Here is a 27,747-nt window from a genome sequence, read left to right on the forward strand (position 1 = left end):
AAAAGAATTGTTTATTTAACAGTTATACAGATTTAGTTATTTGCGGATTTCTGTTGTTAAGTCTTATGCTCTTTAAAACACCCACAAACACATATCCTTGCCTCCCCACTACCAAACCAGGCTAGTTTTAGGAAAGTCAGAGAAACCGTTTCCCTACTTTCCAAACACAGTTCAGCTTTACCAGCAGCTGCCAATCATTCAATCTGATTGGGGAGGTCCTTTCTGTGCTGTGGTGCCCCCCAGCTCTCAATGCAGAACCAATGTCCGCAGCTGCTTATATATCCCTGACTGCGTCCTCTGACGCAGTGGGCGTTGCAAACAGTTCTGACCATTCACAGAACCCCACGTAGGCTGTGTGCTTTCCATACCGTCCCCTGGTTCAAGGCTCCTCCCATCTACCTGAGGCTTTGGATGCATTAAAGCCATTTTGCATAAGAAAGACATTGGCCACCAGCCTCAGGCATGTGGAGGCATTCTGAAAGCTGCTTCCTTCTCCCCATCCCCCAGCAGCAAACTCTGGGGATTTTTGGACTCCCCTGTTTCTGTAACAATACCAGCAACTTTTCATAATCTCTTCCTGAAGGCCAAAGGGAATCCTAACCATGAGGAAGAAAGTCGAGAAATCCTCCTTAAATTTGAAGGGATAAATAGAATGGTTTTAGTAGTCAATTTTCCAAAAGAGACAGGGGGGAATTGTTAGAAACAAGGACATAGTGACTCCCAAACCAGTAAAAAGTCATTAGCAACAAAGGGCAAATGTAATTAGAAGATCTCTGAGAAGGGAGCTGACAGCACTGGCATATCTACAAACCACAGAAGGGGCATTTAGATAACCGTGTTAGATTGTAACTCCGGAGTAACCAGTAATGGGGAAATGGGGAAGAAGGAGAGGGGAGGGGGAGCTAATTGCGTTAGGGCGGGGAAGCTAATGGCTCTCACTTTAGGGTAAGGAAAATAATCACTTTAGGGTGGCAATTTCAGGGTGGGGAAGCTAAGACTATGAAACCAGTTTCCTTTGTCTACTTGGCGAGCACATTCTCCTGGCTGTCAGGGTGCGCCTGGCTCTGCAGACTCGTGAATAAAGGCCTCGCTTTACTGCTCAAGTCCTATGTCCCAGTTTTTATTGTGTTTCTCAGAGACAAAAGAGGCCTCAGTGGTGAGAGCGCCATGATCCTTTAAGGAGCAATTCCAATTGTGCCTCCTGAATGTGCCTTTTCCTTGTTTCCTAGCTTTTTCCCTGAGAGGTACAGGAGTAAACTGCACACTTGGATCATAAACAGGAAGACTGGAATATATGCCAATGTACCTCCAAAGTTTGCCTGGTTGCTTTGCAGGCTGTCAATATTCATTCCTCTTCCCCTATTTTCTCATTCCATTTTCTCTATTAATCTCCTTTTTCATCTGTAAAGTGCTTCAGCAGAAACACAGAAATTACACCCATATCATTTAATCTTAATAACAACCTTGCAAAGCAGCTTTCATTCTTATCTCAATTTTGTAGATGAGGAAACTGAAGATCCCTGGGGAAAGAGGCCTGCCCAAGATTACACAGCCAGGCAGTAGTAGAGCTGATACCTAAATCTTCTGATCACACATCGACTTGTGAACACTATTTATCACACCACTGTGGCTTCTTTGGCCGCAACTCCTACTGTTTCAGTGCAGGGACCCCCAAATCTCCAGAGCTTGTGTTTTGGGAATAGGGGAAGGGGACAGCTTTCAAGATACCTTTGCATATCTATTGCTGGTAGTTAGAGTCTTAGTTATGCAAATAGATTTAGTTCTTCTGAGGCCACAAGGAGATGCCAGGGGTTTTGACTATGTAATGGTGAGGAAAGAGCATACAGGCCTTTGCAAGGTTCTGTGAATGGTCAGAACTGGTTACCCTGCCCTCTGCGTCATAGGCCACAGTTAGGGATTTAAAAATAAGGTGGCAGCCATTTTTGCAGGGAGAGAAACATGTGGCTTTGAAATGGGAGAGAAGAACCACATGGTTTGCAAGGAGGCTGGGAACTCCACGTGGTTCTGAATTAAGAGCTGGAAAGCACCTCGACACAGGCAAAACCTCCCCAAGCAGGCTCAAATGATTGGGAGCTGCTGGTAAAACTGAACTGTGTCTGGGAAGTAGGAAAAGATATCTCTGACTTTCCTAAAACTAGCCTGATTTGGCAGGGGGAGGCAGAACTATGTGTTTGTGGGTGTTTTAAAGAAAATAAGACTTAATGGCAGAAATCCACCATTAATTTAAATCTGTATAAACTTAAAATAAAGAATTCTTTTTTTTTCTTCACCGAACTGGCATTGAGAGTTATGTTTTTGGCGGCAGGCAATCAGGCCCCTCATAACTAAACAGCCCGTGGGTTCTGTTACACTACCACTTAGCATCTTTTCCTACAAGTTACTGACAGTCCATTTCTCCTGGCATAGAGCTTTCCTTGATGGTAAAAGAATCAATGACTTTTGTTTCTCTTCTCATATTCTTCCCATATTACCATTTCTGCTCATAGTGTATTATCGGGTACCGTACTAAATGTCTCATCTTATAAAGTGGTCTTTGTCATGACAAAGAGTAACATTGTAATATTTCCACAGGTGAGGCCAAGCCTGTAGGCATTCTGCATGGTGGAGATGAGGGTGAACTGGTCTCAGACCCAACTGCGGCCACTTTGGAATCTCCCTGATGGTTGCTGGGTTGAGGCCAAGTGTCAGCTTCCTCAGGACACCAATGTATGTCCTAGGCTGGCAGTGGCCAGCCTATTGTAACCCTGATTTCTACCCTGGGGATCCTCCTCTCAGAAATCCTACTCTGGCCTTTTGTTCCTTGGCTCCCCTGTTGTTCCCCTACCCACCACCTCACTTAGCATCTGGAACTCTTAATAATAGTAATCAGCATAGCCACCATTTCCTGAGGGTTTTCTAAGGGCAGGCACAGAAAATAAGGTAACTGAAGCATAGAGACTTTATGGAAGTTTGTCCAAGATCACATAAATATTAAGGTATAGATCAGCACGTCAAACGAAATATAATTGGAGCCACATTTGTAATTTAAAATTTTTACTAGCCAGATTAAAAGAGAATGGAAACAGATGAAATTAATTTTATCAGTATTTATTTAACTCAATATATCCAAAACATTAATCAACATGTCATCATTATACAAAATTACTAATATTTATATTCTCTTTTCATGTCTTTGAAATCCAGTGTGTATTTTACTCTTAACGTCACATCTCAATTCAGACTCGCCACATTTCAAGTGCTACACAGCCACATGTGGCCAGTGCCTACTGTTTTGGACAGTGCATGTGTATGTGGATCAGTATTTCTGACCTACCTACCCTTGGCCACATTGTAGCCTTTCTACAAATGGCAAGGAGTGGGGCAGCCATATTCTCTGTGAAAACAGGCTGGTATTGTTCATCAGACCTCAGGTCTGCAAAATAAAATCTTATCTAATTCGGGATAAGATTTCATTATACATTGGAATAAAATGTCTGAAGATACTACAGGGGCCAAAAATTTATTAGACCCTTTAAAAAGTATTTTTTAGAGTGTTACAGAAACAGAGGAGTCCAAAAAGAAACCCCAGAGTTTGCGGCTGGGAGATAGGAAAAAGGAAGCAGCTTTCAGGATGCCTTGCATGCCTGGGGCTAGTGGCTGGAAACATTGTTGCACAAAGATCCCCTTTACTTCCAAGGCTCAGGAAGATGGGAGGGGTCTTGGACTGTGGGATCCTAGGGAAGGAGCCTACAGAGCCTGCATAAGAGTTCTGTGAATGGTCAGAACTGTTTGCAACACCCACTGTGGACACCCTCTGCGTTGGGGAATGCAGTCAGGGATATATAAGCAGCTGTGGACATTTTAGCTTGCGGCTTTCCCTCCAGGTGGCTTAGAGGAGTGGGTCTCTCTAGGCTGCTTTAAGGGAGGCCTCCAGGCTGCTTTAAGAATAGGCTCTCACCACAGAAGTTTGCAGGAAGAAGGCAGTTTACAAGAAGGCTGAGAATCCAGGCAGTACTGCATTAAGAGCTGGAGGGCACCACAGCACAGAAAGGACCTCCCTAATCAGAATTGAGTGATTGGCAGCTACTGGTAAAGCTGAACTGTGCCTAGGAAGTAGGGAAACTGTGTTTCTGACTTTCCTAAGATTGGCCAGGTCTGGGAGGGGGAGGCAGAGCTATGTGCAAACAAACAATTCTTTTTCTTTTCACTAAACTCTGGTATTGAGAGTTATAATTCTGGCGACTGGCAGTCGAGCCCGTAACTAAACAGCCCGTGGGTTCTGTTTCAGTCGGAGCAGCCCAGGGGTTCTGTTACATTAGCACCTTGCAAAACTCAGAGAGGTGAAGAGGTTCATCCAGGGTCCCGCAATGAGTAATCCGGAGCTTTCTGATACCTGAGCCCAGGATCACAGCGTTCCATATTTTGGGGGATTAGTGTTTTCTGCCCACCTACAGACATGGGAGCAAGGGTTGTCTAAAAATTGGGGTGAGACATTTGGACATAAAGAAGCCAGCTGCCCTTTCTATATAAGGGGTCTAGCCTCAGGAAATCTGGGAGGGCTGTTTCCTCCTTTTTTTTCTGATTCCTGATAACTTAGAAGACTTTGGGTGCTGGGGAGCCCTGTTGCTTTAAGCCTAAGTTTTGGTTTGGGAGGAGACTGGGAGGGCAGTGGAAGTGCCACCTACCAGGGGAAACCTGCGTGAGGTGTGGCTGGAACAGCTCAGTATGCGAGGTGGGAGGGAGCGGGCTGAAAGTTGGACAAAGCAGGAAGTGAACCCAGGGCTGCCGGGAGAAAAACAAACAAGGCGAGTTCTGCTGCTGACAGGCCTGAGCTGCTGAGACATGGTGAGCGAGCTGGAAACTAGGAAGGGGCTGATTTCAAGACAAGCCAGAGGGGGCTGGGGATCAGGAGAGGGGAGTAGGTGGCAAGTTAGAGGACTGGGCCAGCGCTGACTGTGACCTGTCTTTGACAACTGGTTGCAAATCGCTCTGAGCTGCCCAAGCTGGTGTTCCTGCCCCTTCCCTACTCCCTTCCTCCCCTGACCTCTTTGTGGGCCAGGAACAGGGCTTCGGTGGGGGGGGTGGGGAATCCTAATTCCAGGCAAGGAGTTGCCTGAGGAGCCCTTCATCTCCTCCTCCACTCCACTCCCCGCCCCGCTTCCGCCCCAAGACTGGTGGTGTGACATTCCTGGGCAGCGCCTCTGTGCTCCCAGCGCAGATTCCAGCCCACCGGTATAAGCTCTCCCCTCCACCTTTCCCTTCGTCCCTATAGGGAGACCCAAAGAATTTGTCTCACCTAGTGCGAGGAATTGGCCCCCTCTCTGTAAACATGAGCAAGAACTAGGGTCTGTAAAAGAATCAGAAGTTGGTTCTCTGTAATCATCTACTTTGGACCCACTCTCTACCCTGTTTTTGGAGATCCAGGGAAGGGAGGAGCTTAATAACATTTTTCCCTTCTTGTTCAGAAATCTCATCATGAAGTCTGGGGATGAGGTATTAAGCAGGGAGTAGTTGCCCTCCATTTCCCCCAACGTCCAGGCTGCTGTTTTAATTTAATATCTCCTTAACTGGTGATGGTTTGGTTCCTGCACAGGGCTCTGAGTTAGGGGTCAGGGGTGGGGGTGGCTTGGGGGGGGGGGAGCAAGAAGTTTGTGGTCCAACGGCTCCCTCTCATTGGGGCCTTGTGAGGGCCTTGGCCTTGGAGCCTGGCTGCCAGTGCTCTGGGTCACAGTAATTAGGCTGCCCAGGAGGCCAGTGCCGGAGCAGCTCTCCAGCTGCCTTCCTGGAGAGAGGGAGGATTGGGCTAGGTGAGGGTGTTCCTCTGGCCAGAAAGACATTTTTAATGAGGCCCTGTGGGATCTGGGAATTGGCAGAGTGGTGGGGTTCTGCATTGTGCGATGCCAGCTCCGCTGTCTTCTCTATTCTTCTCTGAGGAGCAAGTAGGTAATAGAGGGGGATTCAATGCTATGCTTCTCTTTATTGTCAGAAGCCCTGAGAACCTGAAAACAAGTTTGATCTAGTCTAGCATCAGGGGCTTAAAAATGCATTGATTTTTATTACATTCTCTTTGTAAACAGTTCAAGCATTACAGAATGCTAAAGTCCACCTTAGACTTTTCCCTCCTCTGGTCTCTGATGCTTAGTCTTAGTTCCTCTACTACTTGGCTTAATTAACCCCTGTGTTGCGGCCCAGGAGGATGCCAGTGGAGGTGGAGGAAATGATCGAGTGCGGAACTTGCAGAGTGAGGTGGAGGGAGTCAAGAATATTATGACCCAGAACGTGGAGCGGATCCTGGCCCGAGGAGAAAACTTAGACCATCTTCGTAACAAGACAGAGGATCTGGAAGCCACAGTGAGTTGGGGAGCCCACTGGAGACAAGAGGAAGAGAAGGAGGAGGATCTTTGAGAATTTGAGGGCTGGTGGTGTTGAGGGCAAAATGAACAGGAGGGAAGTCTGCCTCTTCACCTGTTTTGGGAATTGATGCGAGCTGAGTCCTTGTTTCTGATGCTGTTCTACTCCACTGATGGGTACTTGTCCAGGGACTAGATCCAGTATCTGGGGTTGGTGGATGGGGGCTGAGCCATGGAGGCATTTTCTGAGATAGAGGAGTGAATCCAGGCATTCTTAGGCTTCTCTCCTATGAAACTGATTTTCGCTTTGAAGCCTGCCTCTGACAATCATTGGAACCTGGACTCCCCTGGGCAATCTATTGGCTTTGAAAAATCCTACTAGGGCCTTTTACCTTCTCCAGGAGTTACTAGGCAGGGGGTGAAAAACTACTAGAGTCTTATGAGTCAGCTTTAAAAATAAGCAGGAAAGAGCAGTGAAATTCTTTGATGGGGTCCTCTGCTAGCTGAAAGCTAGGATACTCTCTCCCACGCATCTTGCTAGACCTCATTTCTTCTCTCTCTCTAGCCAGGGGCCAAAGCCAGGTGCTCAGGAAGGAAGTAACTAAAGTTCAACAAAGGCTGGAGCCTGAAGTTCCTTGCCTGTGGGAAGAAACTGGCTTCAGCTTTCTGAGTCCTTTGTGTAATCTTGGGCATAACTCCTTTGTCTCCCTGGGACTTGGTGCTTCTTCCTACAGCCTAACTTGGGGAGCATGGTCCAGTGGAACTTAGTTTCTGCAACTCCAGTTTGGTTTCTGCAACTCCAGTTTGGAGAGAAAGCACTTTCCCTCACTTCCAACCACCATATTCCCCTGGCCCCTTCTCCCACTTCAGCAGGTCCCGTGGAGCAAGGAATCATGGAACCTGGAGATGTATATCCTGGACCCTGGCCCTCCCAAGGGGTGGCTTGTGCTGCCAGTGTCACATCCCCGGTGTGAGCATGTGTAAAGGTTCCCATACGTGCATGACAGTGCAGGGGTAAGAAGAGAAGGGGGTCAGGCAGGGAGCCAAGGGGAGCCCAACATTTCTAAATTTAAACTTGGCCCACCAGATGGTTATGAAAGTATTATATTTGTCAAGGTAGGAGGAGAGGACATTTTCTATTTAACAGTCTGTTACCTCAACATATCACTTAAGTATTTAGATGTATGGCATGTGGGTCTGCATGTACTCTTGTTCCAGTGGGAAGAGGCACTGAGTCACTCTACCTTATTCCCTACAGTCTGAGCACTTCAAGACAACATCGCAGAAGGTGGCTCGGAAGTTCTGGTGGAAGAACGTGAAGATGATTGTCATCATCTGTGTGGTTGTTCTTATCGTCATCATCTTAATGGCACTCTTTATCTCTGGTGCCATCCCCTAAGTCACTTAGGGATCCCCTCCCACCCTGCCCTCTTCTTCCCAGCATCCCTCCATTGTGGGCATCAAGAGGGGCCCTCTTTCCCATCAAACTCCACAGGGAATGCTGCTCAGTCCTCTGGCCCCTCACTCTGAGGCTTCTCTGCCACACTGTCTGCCCCAGGAGGGACCTTGGTCCCCCAGAAGGAGAGAGCTGGACTGTGGCTGCATTTCATATGCCCTCAGAGTTGGTTGGAGAGACCTGGGGAGCCCAGCATGTCACTGGGACACTGATGGTGGCTGATAGCCAATAAAGACCCTTCAGTATCCCTACATTTATGAACATTTGTGAGGTGCTTTCTCCCTTTGAATTTGGTCTTTGGTCCTTTTCTCCCTGCGGACACCATCTGGCTGCGATTCTCCCATTTGTGTGCCAAGTTGTTGGAGAGTGTATGTTTGGAGCAGAAAGATGGAGCCTCCTTTTTTTTTCTTTATTCCCCCTTGTTCCATTCATTTTCACAGGTCTCAAGAACAAAAATTCTTCAGGAGCTTTGGCACATGGACAATTCAAAATCTTCACAGCTTTTTAGGATGGTATGCAAGCCTCCTGAGTGTCCCCCTTGGGGCTTGCCATTTCGCTTCATTACTTTTCTGACAGAGAAAGTGTTAACTGAGACTGAACATTCAGGAATTTGGCTAAGGGCTTCCTGCCTCTCCCATCATTGCCATTGCTCTTCTGTGGCCCTGTTGTAGTCTAGAGTCAGGGTTGGAGGAACTGGACTGTTTTTCCTTCTCTTGTGGTTCTGCAAATTATATTTGTCTTTTATCTGCTCCTGTCCTTCTAGGATTTAGCTGGGCCTCTGGGTCTCAGCTGTTCTAAGGGGGCGAGCATCTCTCCCCCATGCCCTGTGGCTGAGCACAGTCAGTATCATAGGACAGGGCCTAAGGTCTTCCTTCTCCATGGACAAAGGGCCTAAGGTCTTCCTTCCCCTCCATGGACAAGGACCTAAGGTCTTTCTTCCCCTCCATGGACAAAGGGACTCTGTCTTTGCGCTTCCCTCCTCCTCACCAGGTTCTGCTGTCATTGTCACTTTCCGGTGCCCAATATGCCTTTGTTTGGGGAAAGGGTTCTTGCTGCCTCTGTCTCTATTTCCCCCATAGGCTTTCCACAATTGAAAACAGCCTCTTTTGGGGAGGGAGTATGGAATGGGCAGGGTTGGGAGACAAGATGTGGGACTAGTACTGGCAATTGGGTTCTGGAACCCTGCACCAAAAACTGGGCAGGGAGGAGGAAAGCACAGAAGAGACTCTCTGGTCTAGTCTTTGCCATGACGATGTCCATCCTCTGTCTCCCCAGTTCACTGCTGGACTTCAGGGCCAAGGAACTGGGGTGAACCTCTTCCTTGGAACCCAGACTGTCTAGGATAGGGGTTGGTTTTGTGCTCATAGGGGTTCAACCCAGAGAGGGAAGATCTCAACCCCCTTCCTCAAGAGAGGCCACATATTTTTTTCAAATGATAAGGGAAAGTTTATTTAGAAAGTTACAAAGGTAGTAGAAGGGAGCCAGTTGTGCTGCATAGGCTCAGGAAACAAGTTAAAGTAGCAAAAAGAAAAAAGAAAAAAAACAAAGCGTCCTTGCAGAAAGTCAAATGTAATGCACCTGAGGGGAAGCAAAAGGGGAAGGGAAAGCCAAGAGGGGCCACATTTAAGATGCTGGGGGCGGCATTGGGGTGGGGCGAACAGGTGACTGTTGACTTCCCTTCGGCAATGAGGAGAAGATGAGGATGGGAAGATTCACCTCGGGAGGGCCATGGAGGAACAGCAAACACACCAGCCTCACACATCCTCTGGTTGAGGAGCAGGATCATATCAGGATGGGGCTGCATTTGCCCTCCTGGGAAATACAGAAAAGCTAGAGCTGGCACCTTCTCCATGATGGGTTTATTTTCTTTTTTAATTGAAGTGAAATTCACATAACATACTAGTGACCATTTAAAAATGTACAATTCAGTGGCAGGTAGTGCATTCACAATGTTTATTGTGAATAAACTTCCTTTAGTTTCAAAACTTTTAGGGGATCTGCTTTTGGTTAAGGGTGAGCTGCACTCAACAAGGTGACAGAGGACCCCCCCCCCCGCCCCCCGGCTGTTTAAAGTGTCTCCAGCACCTATCAGTGCCTGACAATGGTGTTCATACAGTTGCTGGTTGAGTGAATGAATTATGCCTCCCCCAGTAAGCCCCAATCTGCCTTATCTTGGATGTAGCCCAGAGAGACCTCCCTGAGCCCCTCCACTGTGCCCATTTCATAGATCGAGCCCTGAGGTGTGGCCAGCGTGTAGACCTGGTGCCAGGCTGCTCAGGCTTAGCTTCAGTGCAAGAGGCGGGGAGGCATCCGAGGCTGGGTGTCAGCGCCTGGGAGTCAGCACCTGGGAGAAGACACCCTAAGGACCCCGGACGTCATAGCAGACCGCTTTCGATTTTAAACTTGGTATCAGCTGCTGGGGAAGGCGGGGCGCCCCCCTTCCCCGCCCCGTCCCGCCCCACCCCGCCCTTCTGCTTCCTCCCCGGCTCCTGAGTGGGAGCCTCTCTGCCTGCCCCGAGGTGCTGGAGCGATCGGCAGCCACTGCAGCGATGGTGAGGGGCTCCGGCCGGTGGCGGCGGGCTGGGCAAGGGGCACAGGGTCAACAAAGGGGGTGCGAGATAGGAGTCCGAGGCCAGGGGCATCGCTCGGGGACCAGGGTTGGGGCCCGAGCCTCCAATGCCCTCGCAGCTGGGGAGGGAAAGTGGCGTGAGCCTCATCGGCTGCCCTACACTGCGTGAGTGATACTTAGTTTGTACTTCCTGAGCCAAGTGGTTGCGAACCTTGGCCTCAGTCAGTCAGGCTGAGATCCTGGTGATGGCCACTTATCAGCTCTATGCACCGAGGCAGGGTCATGTAACCTCCCTGAGCCGCCTGTGAAATGGGGTCGTTAGTACCTGCCTTTCTGGGTCCATGCGAGGTTAATGGAGATAGAATGGCAGAGACCTACTTGCCTGGCACTCAGAACCTGCTCCTGAGAAGTGGTAGGTAATGTGATGATCTCCAGCCCTTCCTGGGGCTGTTGAGGAGTCATGCCTGGCTGGGAGTTGGAAAATTGAGCAGACGGGGTGGTAGGAGATTGAGCCAGCCCATGGCAGGTTGTTGGAGGGGAAAGAGAAAGACATTTGATGTAAAAGTTCCACTGAAGTTATAAGTGTGACACAGGCCTGACTTTGTCCTAACCCCTATCTAGGGACACATTCCTGAGTTGAGTCATCCGCGCCGGCTGCAGTGCAGATTCTGGCCTCTGCCCTCTTTTGCCATCGCCAAGGCAAAGGTGTCAGGAACAGGTGGTGCCAGTTGCTGTCCTTCCCTCCCCTTGGGAAGATGGGCCCAGCAGGAAGCAGGCTTGGTGCTTTAAGATTCTGCTATAGAGAAGCCTTCGGAGGTGTGATGGAAGGGCTTGGCTAGGGGTCGCCATGCCTGGATGGCCCCATCTCCAGGGAACTGGAGGCAGGAAGAGGAAGCTGGGCAGGAAGGCAGTGCTGAGCTCTAAGGCCATGCCAGGAAACTGAGGGAGGCTCCGAGAATGGGACAGAGTCCAGAGCCCACTTCCCATCATGCAGGGCAAGGGATCAGTCAGGGATGGGGAGGGGCTTCCAGGTGGCCCTTAGCATTTGGGGAGAAGAAACTCCTGAAATGAAGGCTGAGGGTAGGATCATTTATTGAGTCAAACTGGGAAACTTGGTTGAGGCAAATAGTAGATCAGAGCTCAGGAAGGGTAACATTGATCTCTCTCTCCCTCCCATTCCCTTTCCCCATTCCTGTTTTCACTCCAGCCCCTTTCTCTGCCCTCAGCTCTGTCCCTTCCTTCTTCCCATCCCCCTTCCCTACATGGTCCTTCTTCCTTTCCCTTCTCTTTTCCTCTTCTCTGATTTATTCAATCAAATATTTCTTGTGTTTCCTTTGTGCCAGACATAGTGATGGCTATCAGGGATGGAGTAGGAACTGTGATGGGAAAAATGGCAATTGATTGGGTGATGACTTGAATTCATTCATCTTGTGGATGGTCCGTTCTCATGTACTATCCAGAATTTGGGTTTTGGCCTCCTTCAAATGCACACAAATTGGGTTGGCAGCATCAAAAGGCCTGGTGAATCTTGAGCTAGTCAGCTAAAGCATTTGGCCTCCCGTTACCTGCATTCAGTTTAGCACGGGTATTAAGAATATGATCCTTGCCCTGGCCAGCTGGCTCAATTCATTGGAGTGTCATCCCGTACACCAAAACGTTGCGGGTTCGATCCCCAGTTGGGGCAGGTGCAGGAGGCAGCTAAGCAATGTTCCTCTCCCACATCGATGTTTTTCTTTCTCTAAAACCAATAAACATATCCTCGGGTGAGGATTAAAAAAAAAAAAAAGGAATGTGATTCTTGAAAAAGAAAAAAGAATGTAATCCTTGGAGTCTATGTTGGTTCAACTCCCAGGCCTTTACTTGCTCTGTGACTTTGAGTGAGTAATTTACCCCCTCTGAGCCTCAATTTCTTATAAAACTGGGACAATAGTATTGTCTTCAATGGATTATTGTGAGGATAAAATGAGATAAAGTGAACAGACAGCTAGCAACACAGTGCTTAGCTCAGAATAATGTCCACTAAATGGTGGCTGTTATTACTGTCAAGACGTAAAACCTGAACAGCCTGTAGTGCCTGATGGAAATAAACTAGTTGCAGGAGGTTCTCAAAGGCCCATGTGAAGTTCTGTATTTAGCTTAGAAACAATTAAGGGCACAAGTTTACCATAAGGAGGAGCTCACTTGGCTGTGTATTTTGTAAAAATATCTAAAAGATTTTACTGAGCACAAGTATTGTGTAGTTCTTAGGACCTGACGTTAAAAAAAAGCTAGAGGAAGTTGGACTATTATTTATTGAGCATCTAGTATGTGTCAGGTATTGTGTTAAGCATTTTATTTATGTCACATCTCTTAGCTAACATTATGGTAGATATTATTATCGTCACCACTTTATAGATGAGGAAGTGGCAGGTCAGAAAGGTGATGTCCTCAGTCTTCAGTCACTCTGCAGGTGAGTGGCAGAGGCAGGATTTGAAAGAACCCAGGGCTGCAATGCCGAGAGCCCTGATCCTCATCTCTCAGCTCAGGTGAGTGCTGCCCTAGGAAGGAGTTGATAAACCTGGTTGCTGCCTAGGTCCATCTGACCACTATGATGACAGTTAGAATAGGGTTTCTTAGGCACTAACTTAGAGATGGGGGAGACAGGAGAGTTAGGACAGGGAGATTTTGAGAGCTTTGTTTCTAGAGGAGCCAAGGGCATTTGGCCTGGAAAAACTTGGGACATTTGAGCATCGGAGGAGGGACATCCTGTACAGAGGGTAACTGTCAAGAACATTTCATGTATACCTACCACTCTCTGTCTGCCAGCTATACCGGCGCTCCTCTCTCCCCCTTGCTCATAACCTCCAGCCCTTCAGGCCCCTGGCAGGGTTTGGAAGTGCCTCTCCCCTACCCATCCTCTCTACACTCTGCTCTCCCCGGCCTACTGGACATTTCACACCCTTGCTGATTGCACATTTTGCCTCTTCTGGCTGGCCTCCTTGCTCGAAGTTTTCTCACTTCGATCCATGCCAGTCTACCACCAACAGAGAAATTATCTGAAGCACCTCTACAGTGCTGTCCTTGGCACAGAAACCTATGCTAGCTCTTGTTCTATCCCTCCCTCCAAGTGAACTTCCTCTTTTTGACTTTTACTGCTTTCTCTGGCCCACCCTATCCCTCCACCCTTACTCTCTGCCTGGCCTCACTGTCTTGAGTGTGTGTCTGTCTCTCTATGTCCGGAATGCCCAGCTCCACCCTGTCCTTCAAGGGCTCACCCCACCCTGTCTATGGAGGTTCTCAGGAAACACCCCTCTGCGGGCAGCTCCAACACTCACTTTTTGTATCTCCCAGTGTAACTCCTCACTCTTCTCTAATTGTATCATATGTCTCTTTCCTCAGCCTTTTCAATATCTTCCTAAGAACAGGCACAATTCATTCAGAAAATATTTTCCATGTGGCTTCTGTGTACCAGGCACTAGGCTAAATTCAATGTGGCAGCAGGCAGCTTGGCTTTGACCTCTGGTCAGTACCTCCTTCCACATCCTGTAGTTCCTTAGTTGAGTGGGGTCAAGGAGGGCCAGAGACTTGAGCCTGAGGCGTCTGTGTTTCTTGGCGTGAACGTGTTTAGACCTGGACCCATCTTGGGTCCAGACAGTCCTAGCATCCAGTGGGGGAAGGAGGCTGCAGACTGCTGTGGGAGGCATGGCCAGCTCTCCTAGAGAATGTGATCCAATGTCACCCCATGTTGGAGGATAACAACAGCTGTAGCCTTCAGAGTAGAAAAAATAATATCCAGCGTCCCCCTAGTCTCTAGCAGCGATTCTCATTTTTAAGTCTGTTTATTTCCAAGTTTTTGCCTTGGTTGATTTGAATGTGGGGAATGCCTTGGACCGTTTGAATGTGAAAGGCTCCCAATAATGGGACCTTGTTGAAATCTAGTCGTCATAATAGTGTTGATTATTGCTGACTCAGGAACAGGTAGAGATGAGTACAGCTTCCCTGCTCTCTTATCCCTCCTTGTTCCTCAGTTACTACTTCTGGCCTGTAAGCACACTCATCTGCCATGGTTTGCCTGTCTCCTCTTGAAGCAAATATTGCTTTTCTAGCTCATGAGCAAATATTGGGTTTCAGATGCTACCTCTTGAAACTCCTGCTGGGCTAGATAAATACTTGGGTAACAGCTCTTGAGAATAAGTTGCTTTTGGATAGGTTATAATGCAACTGACACTCACCAAGTCCTTGCAATGGTCAGTACTCCGCTGGCGTCCCAGGGTCCTGATTCCAGGCAGACAGAGGAAGGGTACTGGGCCCTGCCTTCCCACTGGGAACTTGTCTAGTGGGGAGGTAGGACTCATGAACCAGGAATGCTTGTAGCTTCTGTGCAAGGCATCTTTAAGGATCCTGAGTGAAGATTATTGCCTGAGTAGGAGGTGGTCCTCTGACCACCAGATCCCTTTTTTTGTGATTTTAAGTGGAATTCAGTCAAGTACCAAAGTGTCTGCTGCAGACAATGGGCACTATGTTATGGCAGGAAAGGGAGCTTGGCCAATGGTCTGTGGGGAAGGGATGAGAAGGGGGTTGGGCTGTGGGGGTCTAGACTGGGAGAAGGGAATTGCTGTGGTTTGTTGATCCTTTGGTATTTATCTCCCTGACTTGTCCCAGGACCTGCTCCTGGACCTTCAGTGCTCCCCAGGATATCCTTCCCTTGGTCTCTCTCAGTTGCATGTGTCCAAAGCCCAGTTCCTTTCTTGTTTGTGACCCATGCTTCTTTCCCTCTCCCCGTCCTCTCAACTTTCACCAGCTTGGACCCTGCACCTCCCTTCCCAGTCCTCTGAAATGAGCTGGGTACTTTTGTTGGGTGAGGCTGCTGCCCAGGCTGGGGAATTCAAGTCTTGATCTCAGCTGTGTGAGTTGGGCACCAGTGAGGATCCTGGCTAACTGGAAGGCTGGAGATCAGAGTCTAGGAAGGCTGAGATTCCAGGCACAAAGGGAATGGAAGCATTGATGTGGAGCAGGTTAGGCCAGAAGGCAGAACTGGCTTGACCAGTCAGAGACCTGAGGAAGGAGATCTGATCTGTTTGTGTCTGTGGATTAGGCAGAGACTATGACATGTGATGGTCCAAAATTACCTTTCTAGCTTTGTGGGGTAGATCTTTCTGTCTGGCCTATAGCCAGATAGCTTGGTTCTCTCTCCTTTGCTGGGAGAAGCCATAGGGCAGGTATGTATTTGTTAGAGGCCATCCTAGAGCAGGGGAGCAAAGTGTTTCCTTTGTGGGAGGGTGGGGTCCTGGGAAGGTCTCATCCTGGAGTACCTTAGAGGAAGCTGAGATGCTGGAAACAAAGGCTGGCCTAGGACCTGCCTTGATGGGCAAGAGGAGAGTCCTGTGAGACCAAGGTGAGCCATACATGCTCAGGAGGTCAGCTCTTTACTTCACACACATATATTCTTACATGAAAGGTGCTGTTTCCCCTACCGTACATTGTACACATATGTGCTTGCATACACACAGTGACAGCAAGGAGACCGCTAGGTCTCAGGATCAGATGAGGTCCAGGTGGGGGTATCATTCAGCCCTGACCTTGGGCTTGGTACCCAGGCAGGGAAAGAGTTGGAGCGGTGCCAGCAGGAGGCGGACGAGGTGACGGAAATCATGCTCAAGAACTTTGACAAGGTCCTGGAGCGCGATGGGAAACTGACGGAACTGGAGCAGCGTTCAGACCAACTCCTGGACATGGTGTGAGGCCTCGGGGAGCAGGGAGGTGGGGAGGCTAGGAGGAGTGGTCAGAGGGAGTTCTTAGGCTGTGCTCAGGGTCTTCAGGCTTTTGGTGGGACCAGAGGGCCAGTGTGGAGTCTGTGGGTTTCTTGAGGCACCCCTAGCCTAGATATGCAATGGGTAGGCCTTGGTTTGAAGATGTGGAGCTTCCTAGAGGCTGAGGACTGATATTGTTAACTGAGGGTGAACCCATAGGGCTGCAAGTCAAGGGCTACACCTGTGTCTGACGCCAGGAGTCAGGCTGGGAGGACCCCAGCACAGGCTATATGGAGAGAAGGAATATCAGATGGAAAAGATGCAGGAGGAGACTGTCTTGCTGGGGCAGGGTTGGGAGGAGATGGCTCTGGGCTCTGTGGAACCACTAACTCCCATCCTGTGTCTGGGGGCACCCACAGAGCTCAGCTTTCAGCAAGACAACCAAGACCCTGGCCCAGAAGAAGCACTGGGAGAACATCCGTTGGCGTATCTACCTGGGGCTGGCGGTGGGCAGTGGCCTGCTCATCATCCTGATTGTGTTGCTGGTCATCTTTCTCCCACAGACAAGTGAGGGCAGCAGTGCCCCTCAGGCCCAGGATACAGGTGCTGCCTCGGGGCCTGGGGACTGACCCAGTTGGAACTGGAGGAGAGGCCAAATGGCCTTACTGGCTGGTTTTGGTCTCCAGAGAACCTCGGTGTTTGCTCCCATCTGAGCCACTGCAGTGAGAGCCTAAGGGCAGCCCCAAAGTGTGCACCTTTCCATCACCTATCATGCCAAACACTGGCCCTTGCGGGGAGCCTGCAGCACTGGCCATGCCAGGCTAGCCCCACTTGGAGCTCAGTAAACACTGCTGCTTGGTTAAAAACTGCTGTTTGGTTAACAGGTGGTGTGTGTGTGTGTGTGTCTTTGAAGGTCTCTAGGTTGGTTCATTCTGCACTGCCTCCACCCCTTGAGCTGCTTAGAAAGGCTACCAACTGAAGGACTCCATCACTTCATTACTTGGTCCAACCCTACACAGAGAGGTGTAAAGACACAACAGACCCCAAATCAGATCCTTCAACTGTTGCCCTCTGAGCTTGTTACCCTGAGAATGAAATCTGTTATTATTCTGATGTCTTGGGGATGCTCAGAGGACCAATAGGACTCTATGGGATGACAAAGAAGGAAGCACTTTAAATAGAGATTTTTATATCACAAGGTTCTTCAGATAGACTTTTTATCCTCTGAACACTTCCTCCTTCCCAATTTCTCATTTTTCTTCAAGCTTTACATTAGATCACAGATGAGGCCGATGGCAGTGAAAACAAAAAGGGTTACTGCAGTGCTGCGATGCAGTCACAAAGTATGACCTGGGGTTTGCCCTGTAGGAAAAAATTTGGAAGCCCTGGCCAGGTAGCTCAGTTGGTTAAAGTGTCATCCCGATACACCAAGATTGAGAGTTTGATCTCTGGTCAGGGCACATACGAGAAGCAACTGATGAATGCATCAATAAGTGGAACAACAAATTGATGTTTCTCTCTCCCTCTCTCCCTTCTTCTCTCTCTCTCTAAAATCAATAAATAAAAAAATAAAAATAAAAAGTACTTTAAAGAAAATAATGAATGTGAGCTTTTTAAAGCTCCAAGGCCACACAGGGCCAAGTAGGCAGTGTTTTCAGGGCCACAGGAAAAATCACTGGGTTAAGGCCATGGGAGAAGGAAAGCTCCTACCAAAACTGCAGAAGCACAGTAGGCCACGCCCTAGGCTCCTTAATTGTATTTCAAACTTAAGTGTGGGTGGGAAGGTAAATTCAGGGTTAGGGTTGCAAAAGAAGTTACATGTTAGGTAGAAAGGGCTACTGATGGAAAAACAAAAAAACAGTTGCGTGGACCCTTCACAAAGCTCATTACATCAGAGGCAGAATATTAAGAAACTAGGAAAATTCCTTGGCAAGTGGAATGGGGAAATTGAGACAGATATCTGAGCAAACTGACCAAGCAATTTACAACCAGATACAGAAGATCACCAGGGGGGAAATCCTTGGGTGCCTAGCAATGGGCAAAACTGGTGCCAGACCTCACCCCCTGGGTGGCCTTTCTTCCCCTGGCATATCACTGGCCATGCAGTTTAGACTCTCCTGACCTTTCCTCCCTAGAGATAACATCTAGGCCTCAACAACATTTCAGCTCCAGGCTTGGAAAAGCAGCAAAACCAGGCAGCAGGTCAGGACAAGATTCAATGACTAATGACTCCTGGCCCAATTAGTATACTGAGACTGCGACCTTGAAAGGGCACACCTGGAAAAGCTGATGAATATTCTGTTGAGCTCCTTCCCTGAGATTTCCCCTAAATTCCCACCCTGTAAAACCCTTAAGAAAAAGGACGCAGCGCACACTCTCCCTTCTGGCCTGCGCCTTTCCCTCCCCTTCTTCCCCCCAACAGGCATGCATCTTCTGAACTCTAAGGGGCCCCATGAGACTTTCAGCCAGGGAAGCAATGGGCAGCAGCAGCTTGTCCCAAGCTAACCTCCTGACCATGTCCCCAAGGCCTCCTTTTCTCTGACTCTCCAGTGAGCTAAAAGCAGCCCACCTTGGCTCACTTCTTTCCCATAATACTTCTAGGGAGCCAAAGCAGCCTAGCCTAGGCTCGCTCCTGTTGCTTCTTCCAGCCTAAGCACTTCCCTGTTTCATTATCCCCAGCTTTAATAAACATACTCTCAAAAATCACCTGGACTTCTGTTGTCAAATCTTTCCTGCATGAAATAAAGAACCCACACATTACAGGCTGGTCTGTGTCCTGTAACACTTCCACTGGGCTCATTATTATTTTCCTTTCCCTGGGAAAGGAAAGCACTTGGCCTTCACTTGGATACCATGTGAATTTGAGCAAGCCACTTGCCCCGCTTGGGTTTTATGTGTGTAAAAAGGGATAATGATATTTAGCTCCCAGGACAATAGTGAGGATTATTTATGCTGTGTGTAAAATATCCATCAGTGTGAAGGTTCTAGATGCCAAATAAATAGTAGCTATCATTCCAAATCATTTAGTCCTGTGGTTATTAACCCTGCCTCATGTTACAGTCACATGTAGAACTTATAATACCACACCCAGGCCTAGATCAGTTAAATAAGAATCTTTGAGGGTTAAGTATTAAGACTTTTTTTTCCCCCCTTGAAGCTGAAACCTCTCCTATTCTTCAGGAGATTCATGGGTAGCCAGGGATGCAAAAACTACTTATTTAATTCAAGCCACTAGTTCTACAGGAGATAAGGGAGAAGTTAAGCAATGGACTTAAGGTCACACTAATAGTTTCATGAGCTGGTATGGCCCCAGATTCCCCAGTAGAGATCCTCCCTTTCTTGGTTGGGGAGATTTGCCTCCTGCCCCCCTTACTTTTGTGCCTCGTCGGCAGCCGTCCATCTCGAGAGACGATGATGTAGCTTCTTAAGAGTCTATCTGCACCGCCGAGAATGGTTGTGCAGTCCGACTCGGGAGTGACACGGTATCTGTCTCCTCCCGTGTTGAATCGACATCTTGTGATGACGCTGGAGTGTCCTCTCCAGTGAAGCTGAAGCTACAGAGCCTGGGCAGGGTGATATGGAGGGTCTGCTGTTGCCCATGCAGCAGACCCTCCCTCTCTTCGCAGCTGAAGGGTCCAAGGGAAAGACGGAGTCAATACCAGCTTGGCTTCAGGTGCGCCGCAGGAGTTGCCGGTGTTGACTACAACGTCAAACCGCCTTAGGGACTCCGGCTCCGGATTTTCTGTCGGGGTTTACTCCCTTAGCCTTTCCCCTGAAGAGGTATGCCGCGCGGAGGTTTTTTGGAGTCAAGAGTTTTCCTTCTCTGATGTGCCCTGACTGGAAGATCGAACCAGCGACACTTAGCTCGCAGGCCGACGCTCAATCCACTGAGCCAAACCAGCCAGGCATAACTTTTGTGCCTAAAACAAAAGAAATGAGCAGGAAGTTTTTTTTGTGTGTGTGCGTGTGGGGTGGTGGTGGGGTGGGTGGTTTGAAGAGGAATCAAGCGCCAACTCCTGAACCAACTAGGGCTCAGGGGATGCATTAGTACCCCGTGGGTCTGCGACAGAACAGCGGGAAGCACCCTGACTCACAGGCTCTCCCGCTGGGCTGTTAGATCCCTGAGCCCCGGGCCAGCACCTCCTCTCTGAGACAACTTTAGCATCTGCATTGCCAAGGCCCTCCGTGCAACACAGTGTACTGAAGACCCTACAGCCCACTCAGCTTTTGAGAAAGCTGTAGGCGTGGTTCAGACGTCACTCCCACTTACCTAGGCTCGGAATCAAAAGTTTTGTGAGCAGCCCCGGCCTTGCCATTGGCGTTAGCCTTTGATCACCTGACTTACTTAAGCCAATGAGAGATGAGAGAATTAATACTTCCGCTTTTCTGCGACTAATGAACCACTGTGTCCACCTTTTGGATGCTATGATTGGCCATCTTCTCTTAACTCACCAGTTTATTGGCCAGTGCTGCGAAACCAGTCCGCGGGGTCCGAGGGCTGCTGTGTCAGACAGTCGGGCTGCCATGGCGTCCTACTTCGAGGAACACGACTGCGAGCCGATGGACCCCGAGCAGGAGGCCCGAACCAACATGCTGCTGGAGCTCGCGAGGTGGATGGGCGAGGCTGGGAGGTGGAGCCAGGCAGCAGGTTTCTGGGTTGGGGCTGGCTGGAGAAGGCGGATCATCTGGGGTAGCAGATTCTGGGAGGACGGATGAATAATTCTCCCGGAGGCTAGATTCGAGGGAAGTCGATAATTTGAACTGTCCCTGGGCCTCCCGGGTTAGGGGATTCTGGAAAAGGCTGGATGGACTAGGGAAAGTGGGTGACGGGAGGGCAGCGGGCTCTAGGAAGTACTGGAGAAGGAGAGCCACGGGGGAGGCTAGGGGCCGTCTAGTTGTGCGTACGTACATTGGTTAGGAGCACCAAGCACGGAGACACTGCCGCATGTAATCTGGCTTTATCAGATCATTCCTGCGCGGCCGGGGTAGCTTCCCTGAGCCTATTGCCTCAAATGTAAAATGGGAACAAACAGCCTACTGTTTGAGGCTAATAGAAGCTGTAAACCGTTTCTCACCTTTTAATCTAATGGGCACTACTGATTGGGGTAGCTACTATTACTACTAGCTGGACAGGGTATTTATTTATTGATGCTGAGTGATTTGTGGAGGCAAAGAGAAAATATAGTTTTCTTTGATTCTGACCTTGCATCTTCCTAGGTCACTTTTCAATAGTATGGACTTTGAAGGCTTGGGATTGGTAGTAGATTGGGATCACCACCTGCCTCCACCTGCTGCCAAGACTGTGGTTGAGAACCTTCCCAGGACAGTCATCAGGGGCTCTCAGTCTGGTGAGAACACTGCTCTCTGGGGCAGGTCCGCCAAACTCTCCCATCCCCCAATCCCTCCCAAGCCAGACTGTGTACTGGTCCTTCAGTTTTCCAGGCCCAGTTGGGGCAAGTGTCCTTTAGGTGTGGGAGTTGGGAGGTGGGGCCTGTAGCAGCTCTCCTGATCAGCACTCCCTCCTAAAGAGCTCAAGTGCCCCGTGTGTCTTTTGGAATTTGAGGAGGAGGAGACTGCCATTGAGCTGCCTTGCCATCACTTCTTCCATTCCAACTGCATTCTGCCCTGGCTAAGCAAGGTACTGCTTCCTTTCTCCCAGCCCTCACCCAGCCCAGTTATCAAGCCCCTTTCTTTTGATGAATTGTTGAGGGATCAGAGAAGGAAGAAGGGTCAGGGTGAAAAATGGGAGAAGGGGATGGATATTAGCTTATAAAGACCAGACCTGGAACACTGCCGTTTTACCCAGACAAATTCCTGCCCCCTCTGCCGCCATGAGCTGCCCACTGATGATGACACTTATGAGGAGCACAGACGAGATAAGGTAGGAGCTGGTGGTAAGTGGAGGAGGTGGTAATGGGGCTCCCTCAGGCTGTTCTTGATGCTCTCATCTCCCACCTCAGCAAGCCTGGGTAGGTTTCAGGTCCCTGGCTCAGGCTGTGTTCCTTGTGACTTTAGTGAGGGGCATCACAAATGTCAGGGGCCTGAAAACAGTCAGTTATAGTTCCATGATAGCTACCCTATCCCTTCACCCCAGGCCCTCAGATATGGCCTCTGCCTCTTTCCTTCAGGCTCGGAAGCAGCAGCAGAAGCACCGACTGGAGAACCTGCATGGAGCCATGTACACATGAGGTGGCTGGGGTGGAGCTGCAGTCTACCACATCTTCCTCTTGCACCTTGAATCCTCATTAAAGGTTTCTTTACCCACCCTGCGACTGCATTGCTCACAGGCCTGGGCAGGGGCTCTGCACCCTCTACTAGGGCCCTACTGCTATGGGGTAAAGTGGGCCTGGACTGCAGAAGACACATGCTTCTCTGCCAAGCCGGCTGGCCTGAGGGCAGTGGAGCCCAGATCAAGAATGTGGACACTGGACTAGCCAGGGCTTGGGCCTGTGTTCGTGGCTGGAAAGCAAAATATTGTCATGATCTGGCACCCAGTAGATATTTAAAGATGCAGCTCTCTCCCCCTGTAATTTTTAGTCAACCTTGGAATCCCAGGCACTTTCTTTTTGCTTTCAATATTTTTAAAGCTGCTCTTTATACAATCTCCCACCCGTTATCTCCTTATACTAAGGAATCAAACTTCAAACCAGACTTGGAGTGGGGGAGGAAGTGTGAAAGGATCGGATCAGTCAGTTCTTTAGACTGTTTAAAAGCCCCCAAAGGGTTTCAAGCTCTTGAGTGGTATTTGGCTAGCACCTGTCATCCATTGTTCCTGGCAGGCCTGCTCTCCAAGAGCACTGAGCACTCAGGACTCTTCTTAGTAGCAGGGGCTTCCTCCCATTCTTTCCTAGGGAAAGCTGACATGAATCAGGCCCTCTGACTCTCCAAAACAGACTACAAACATGCAAATTAGAATTCTTTTAATAGATATATATATATACATATATAAAAAGTACTAAAATACCCACATGGTTCTGCTATGTTATTTGCCCTAAAAAAACGTAAGGGACAGTGAAGAATCCCAGTGCAGTTCAGTGGGCCCCAAAGTGGGCCTTCTCACAGACTTAAGGCATGTGCCCTCCCCTTGCGAGCACTTCTATCCTTGCTGTTCCCAGCCCCTAATTCCTGCAGCAGGAAACCCCAGTGGTCTGGCCTCAGCACTGGGGAATAGAAGGCACCTGAAGGGTTGGCTGGGTGATTGAGGATATGTGACCTTCAAACATAAAAACAATGGGGAACGGGTCATGCATAGCTCTGCAGCTGCAAGGGCCCGCTCCTCTATGGCACAGGTGGGTGTGGGATGGCCCCTCGTCCAGGAGCAAGGAAGCCTATATCCCAACAGAATACTTTCTCAAAAATTGTTTTTGGTACAAAATAAATGCAAAGACATGGGTGGGGAGCAGTGGAGGAAGGACCAGCCACCTTCCCCAGATCTCAGATCATGGCTATGCTCTCAGGGGCACAGTTGAGGTGAGTGGAGGTGCTAGTGTTCCCAGAGGACTTGCAGGCCCGGCCAGCAGGCTGCAATGCAGCCACCAATGTCTCTGAGGAGACTGTCCCAAACTCGTAGCAGAAGGTGCCGTAGAAAATGAGGATGTCGATGACAAACACCCACTCACACAGGGCTGCCCCATGCTGCAGCTGAGAACTCTCGTGGATGAAAAAGACGCCGCCTGGAATGGGGCTAAGGAAATGTCCAGCAGGATGTGTGGGAGACGGGCAATACACCTTCCGCCTTCCCAGATATGTAACTAGGTTGGGGCAAAGGATGTCAGTCCTGACATTCCGCAAGAGGGAGTGGAAGACCACTCTGGGCAGTGGTATCTGGAAGGTGTGCCATTATCCCCTACTCATCTTGGGTGAGAGAAGGGCTGGGCTAGAGGATGAGTTGCTGGCTGCTCTATCTTGTAAGGATACTGAGGATCAGAACGACAAAGGCGATGGCTGCTAGCACAATCCTCAGGTAGGCCACAGCCAGGTCCTGGGGGGCGGTGGCCCCATGGTAGGAGAGGACACAGTGCAGGCAGATGAACAGCAACCCAGCCGGGAAGGCCACACCAGCTCCAATGTAATGCAGAGACTTGGCATGATCCACCTAGGCCCAGAGAGGGGCTCATCAATGAAGCAGCCCTGCTCCTCTACCCCCTTCACACCTCTTCTCTGTCTCTCTTCCTCCCTGCTTCCTCCTTTCTCTCCCAGGCCCTTCTTCCCTCACCCTCAACCCTGAAGGGCTGCCCCTGCAGACAGCTGTGCCCTTTTAGGGGAAGCTCAAGAGGTGGGTAGAAATAGCTACCTGAAAGTTTCCGACAACCACAAGGCCTGCAGCATTGGTGCAACCTGTGATGAGTGTTGTGGTGTTAATCCAGGAATGCCGACTCTGCTCCAGGAGCTGCCCGTAGAGTAGGAGGCAGAGCAGGGCCACTGGGGATGAAGAGCATAGGTGGAGCTGGTACTGGTGACTTCTGCTGGCCCAGCCCTGCCCAGGAGCCTGTTAGCCCTCACCCCATTCAGACACTGAAGGCCACAAGGGTATAGATGGGTGGGGTAATGAACTGGGTTTCCTCAGGCTCCAGCCAGCAGGGTGGCTGTATGGGAGTCGGCCTCTGGTCTTCAAGGAACAGGGAGAGAAGCGGCCCCTCTTGCTTTAGCCCTTGGTTGGCTGGGCTGTGTTCAGCAAGGGCTTCCTGGGCCCTTCTTGAGGGGAGGGTGTGTGGGGGAAGGACTGGGCTGGCTAGTGGGGATAAGGGCACAACTCACCCATGAAAGCACCCACGTTGCCAATGAGGCTGAAGAGGCAACTCTCTGGGGGATATGTGCCGCACTTGCTGAAGGGAGGTGGACAAGGACAAAGTGAGAGAGGGGCAGGAACATCAGAGGGCCTCCCTTCTGGCCCACTTGCTTTCTCTGAGCTTGATTTAGGCCACTGATTTATGAGAAGGACCAGTGTCTCACACACTGGTCCCAGGCTGGCACCCTCTCCCCTCAAAACAAAGCAGAGCTCGTGTGTGACAGATTAGGGAGTGCCCAGGATTGCTGGGCAGACCCAAAGACTCCTGGGACTCCCTGAGACTGTCAAGGCCTGTAGCTGGTCTGGCTTTCCTTGAGTTAGAACAATTATTATTCCTGTAAGACCCCCTGAGACAGGCCTTTGCTTGATAAGGGCCTTGGGTCTCTGATTTGTCCAGTTTGCAGGACTTACCTGATGAGGGGGACATCGTCCAGGGTGCAGCAGGTCTTGGGACCCCCTTGCTCAGTGGGGTCAGGAGAGCAGGACTCATTGTAGGACCTGGAAGGCAGGACAGAGTAGATTGAGGGAGAGGGGTTCCCCTAACAACTCAGACTTTACTTCAGAGACCACCCTCCCAGACCTCCTCCTTTATGAGGGAGCAGGAGAGCCCACTTCCCAGGGCCTGCCTAAGACAAGCCAAAGGGGCAAAGGGATGGTAGGAAGCAAGTAAGTGGGCACGAAGCCATGCCTGGGGAGGGGCAGGCACGCCAAGGTGAGAGAAGAGCAGTGAGGCCCAGGGTCTCCGTCTGGCTGGCAGCAGCCCTGGCCCAAGAGGGAACAGAGATGAAGGGAACTTTAGAGTGAAGCTGTCTGCAGAGTGCGCCATACCAGTTCTCCACAGGGCAAACGTGGCGGTTCATCACAGCCATGGCATACCTGTGGGAGCAGAACTGTCACCCAATGACCCTCCAGCCAAATCCAGCCTTCCCCCACTGACTATTCTCTTTTCCCTCGATTCTGGCCCCACTCAGCGTCATTGTCCTTGTTAGGGATTCAAGTTGGCAGGGTAGGGGGGTCCCTGAGGCCTGACGCCCCACCAGAACCCACAGCAATGGCCACAAGTTAAAAGTAGGTCTGTTTGGGCTACCTTGCTGGACAGCAGTGGTGCCAGCTTGTCCCAGGGGACTGTGTGCCCAGGCATCAGGCCAGGCTTTGGAGACAGTCAGAGTGACCCTGGGTATCAGCCTGGAGTCTGCAACAGGACAAGGGACTTTGTGTGTGCCATCAAGTTCCTGCTGGGTCCTGTCCCTCCTCAACCTGGGCCCATTTTGTCTCCCAGTTGTCTTCCCCCTCCCTCTCTTTACTTACACAGTCCATAGGCCAGTGATGGAGAATGCTGACAAGCTGACAGGAAGGAGGATCCAGGCGGTCATGAGGGAGGGAAGCCAGGGTGGTAGAGATGTGGGAGGGATGACAAGAGGTAGGTGGGGAAGAGGGGGCAGGACCAGCTACCTTAGGATACTTCGCCAAAACCATCAACTGCCCCCTGCCTGGTGGAGAGAGAGGGGTCAAAGTCCAGGGTCCGGTGAGTGGCCAAAGCCGGTGAGGGGCGGAGGGGGCGGGTGGGCATCACCTGATTCGGAGCACCCACTGGGGCTCGGACTGCTCACACTTTGGGTTCAGCCCACATCAGATTGTGGCCACCCTCTGGCACCCACCGGGGCCTCTAAGTCCCACCCAAAAGCCACCGGCTTGCTCAGGGACTCAGGCGGCGCCGTAACATTTGGACATCTGGACAGGTGGTCATCCTCTCCCTCGCCTGAGGAAGACGGTCTAGGGACCAAGCAAGCCAAAGAAAGCCTGGAGGGGGTCCGGGACCGATAGAGGGGCGGCCACACGTAGGCAACCACGCGACTACCGCGCCCCAGGGAAGGGCGGGCTCTAGCGGGAAGCCCAGCCCGCCCTGCGTGGGCGCCTGGAACCCGTGGCCGGCAAGTACCCGGACCCCGGGGAACGAGCTTTCTCCAGTGACCCCCGGGGGTCCTGAGAAGTAAGGGGCCCAGTACGCACCTCCCCAGAGCGCCCTGCGGCTGCCGCGCACTACTCAGACGCTGCGTGGCGCCTTCCCGGCTGGGCCCTCAGAACGGCCCTGCAGGTTTAAAGGGCCGGCGGCCACGCCCCCGGCCTAGGCCGCGCGGCGCCGCTCCGCCCGCCGGGACCTGGAGTCCTCGCACCGCGGACCCCGCAGGCACTGCGCTACCCTCGGGACTACAAATCCCGAGCCCCGCGCAGAGCCCCGGTAAAACGGGCGTGCTGCTCAGCTTCGGGGACCTGGGCACGAGGGCCGTGGCGTGGGGCTCCGGCGGCGGCTCTGACTCCGAGACGCGGAAAGGATAATCTCTGTTTCCCGTTCCTGCGGTGGAATCTTCGGGAGGCAGGAACCTGGGGGCTGCACCATCTTCCAGCTCCACCTGTAATCGTCATCGTGCACGTGTCTGGATGTAGCCTCCCTCCGCCGCTGGGCACATTCCGCTGCCGGGAAGGGCCAAGTGACACTTAAGGTCATCTCCCTTAACGCCCCATGCCTGCCTCTGTCTCAGGAGAGGTGGTTCTCAGAGAAGCCTTAGCTCTTCCTTAAGTTCAAGCGCCCAGGATTTGGCTTATGCGTCCCTGAACGCAGCCAGCTCTGGAGGATGCTAATTTCACCGTATACATTTTCAAGCTTACAAGTACAGAGTACTACTATCCAGAAGTCAGTGTCCAAAATGTTACCCGACTGCTCAACACTTAACTTGAAACAGACAGCAGAGATCAGTGGATATCCATTTTAAGTAGACACACATGGCCAGGTGTTGGTAGGCAACAGAGGACGGTGGGAGACCCAGAACAATTTGGGAAAAGGAAGCAGGATATTG

At 50.6% G+C, this 27,747-nt stretch overlaps 4 protein-coding genes across 5 annotated transcripts; 3 read left to right on the forward strand and 1 right to left on the reverse strand.

Moving 5' to 3' along the window:
* Positions 1–4,725: 4,725 nt before the first annotated feature.
* On the forward strand, positions 4,726–8,059 carry VAMP8 (vesicle associated membrane protein 8). Its single transcript, XM_090281644.1, has 3 exons — positions 4,726–4,845; positions 6,193–6,351; positions 7,609–8,059. Exons 1-3 carry the CDS (start codon positions 4,843–4,845, stop codon positions 7,747–7,749), a joined length of 303 nt encoding a protein of 100 aa, XP_090137770.1. The 5' UTR covers positions 4,726–4,842; the 3' UTR covers positions 7,750–8,059.
* A 2,215-nt stretch (positions 8,060–10,274) lies between these two features.
* VAMP5 (vesicle associated membrane protein 5) lies at positions 10,275–16,987 on the forward strand. Its single transcript, XM_090281643.1, has 3 exons — positions 10,275–10,358; positions 15,952–16,089; positions 16,524–16,987. The coding sequence occupies exons 1-3, from the start codon at positions 10,356–10,358 to the stop codon at positions 16,731–16,733; spliced, it is 351 nt and encodes a 116-aa protein (XP_090137769.1). The 5' UTR covers positions 10,275–10,355; the 3' UTR covers positions 16,734–16,987.
* A 3,581-nt stretch (positions 16,988–20,568) lies between these two features.
* Positions 20,569–22,369, forward strand: RNF181 (ring finger protein 181). Its single transcript, XM_090281647.1, has 5 exons — positions 20,569–20,714; positions 21,322–21,452; positions 21,633–21,742; positions 21,911–21,985; positions 22,233–22,369. The coding sequence occupies exons 1-5, from the start codon at positions 20,629–20,631 to the stop codon at positions 22,290–22,292; spliced, it is 462 nt and encodes a 153-aa protein (XP_090137773.1). The 5' UTR covers positions 20,569–20,628; the 3' UTR covers positions 22,293–22,369.
* Positions 22,370–23,009: 640 nt separating this feature from the next.
* Positions 23,010–27,287, reverse strand: TMEM150A (transmembrane protein 150A). 2 transcript variants are annotated; one of them, XM_090281645.1, is made up of 8 exons: positions 26,903–27,287; positions 26,201–26,382; positions 25,721–25,768; positions 25,304–25,390; positions 24,862–24,929; positions 24,398–24,525; positions 24,022–24,199; positions 23,010–23,777 (listed from the first exon to the last, which is right to left on the reverse strand). In XM_090281645.1, exons 2-8 carry the CDS (start codon positions 26,263–26,265, stop codon positions 23,539–23,541), a joined length of 813 nt encoding a protein of 270 aa, XP_090137771.1. In that variant the 5' UTR covers positions 26,266–26,382; positions 26,903–27,287; the 3' UTR covers positions 23,010–23,538. The 2 variants fall into 2 exon arrangements, with proteins under 2 accessions (XP_090137771.1, XP_090137772.1); XM_090281646.1 differs by lacking the exon at positions 25,721–25,768.
* Between the last annotated feature and the right edge of the window lie 460 nt (positions 27,288–27,747).

Source organism: Furipterus horrens, unplaced genomic scaffold, assembly GCF_987537825.1.
Source record: "Furipterus horrens unplaced genomic scaffold, mFurHor1.1.pri manual_scaffold_6, whole genome shotgun sequence".
In the NCBI taxonomy this organism is placed as follows: Eukaryota; Metazoa; Chordata; class Mammalia; order Chiroptera; family Furipteridae; genus Furipterus; species Furipterus horrens.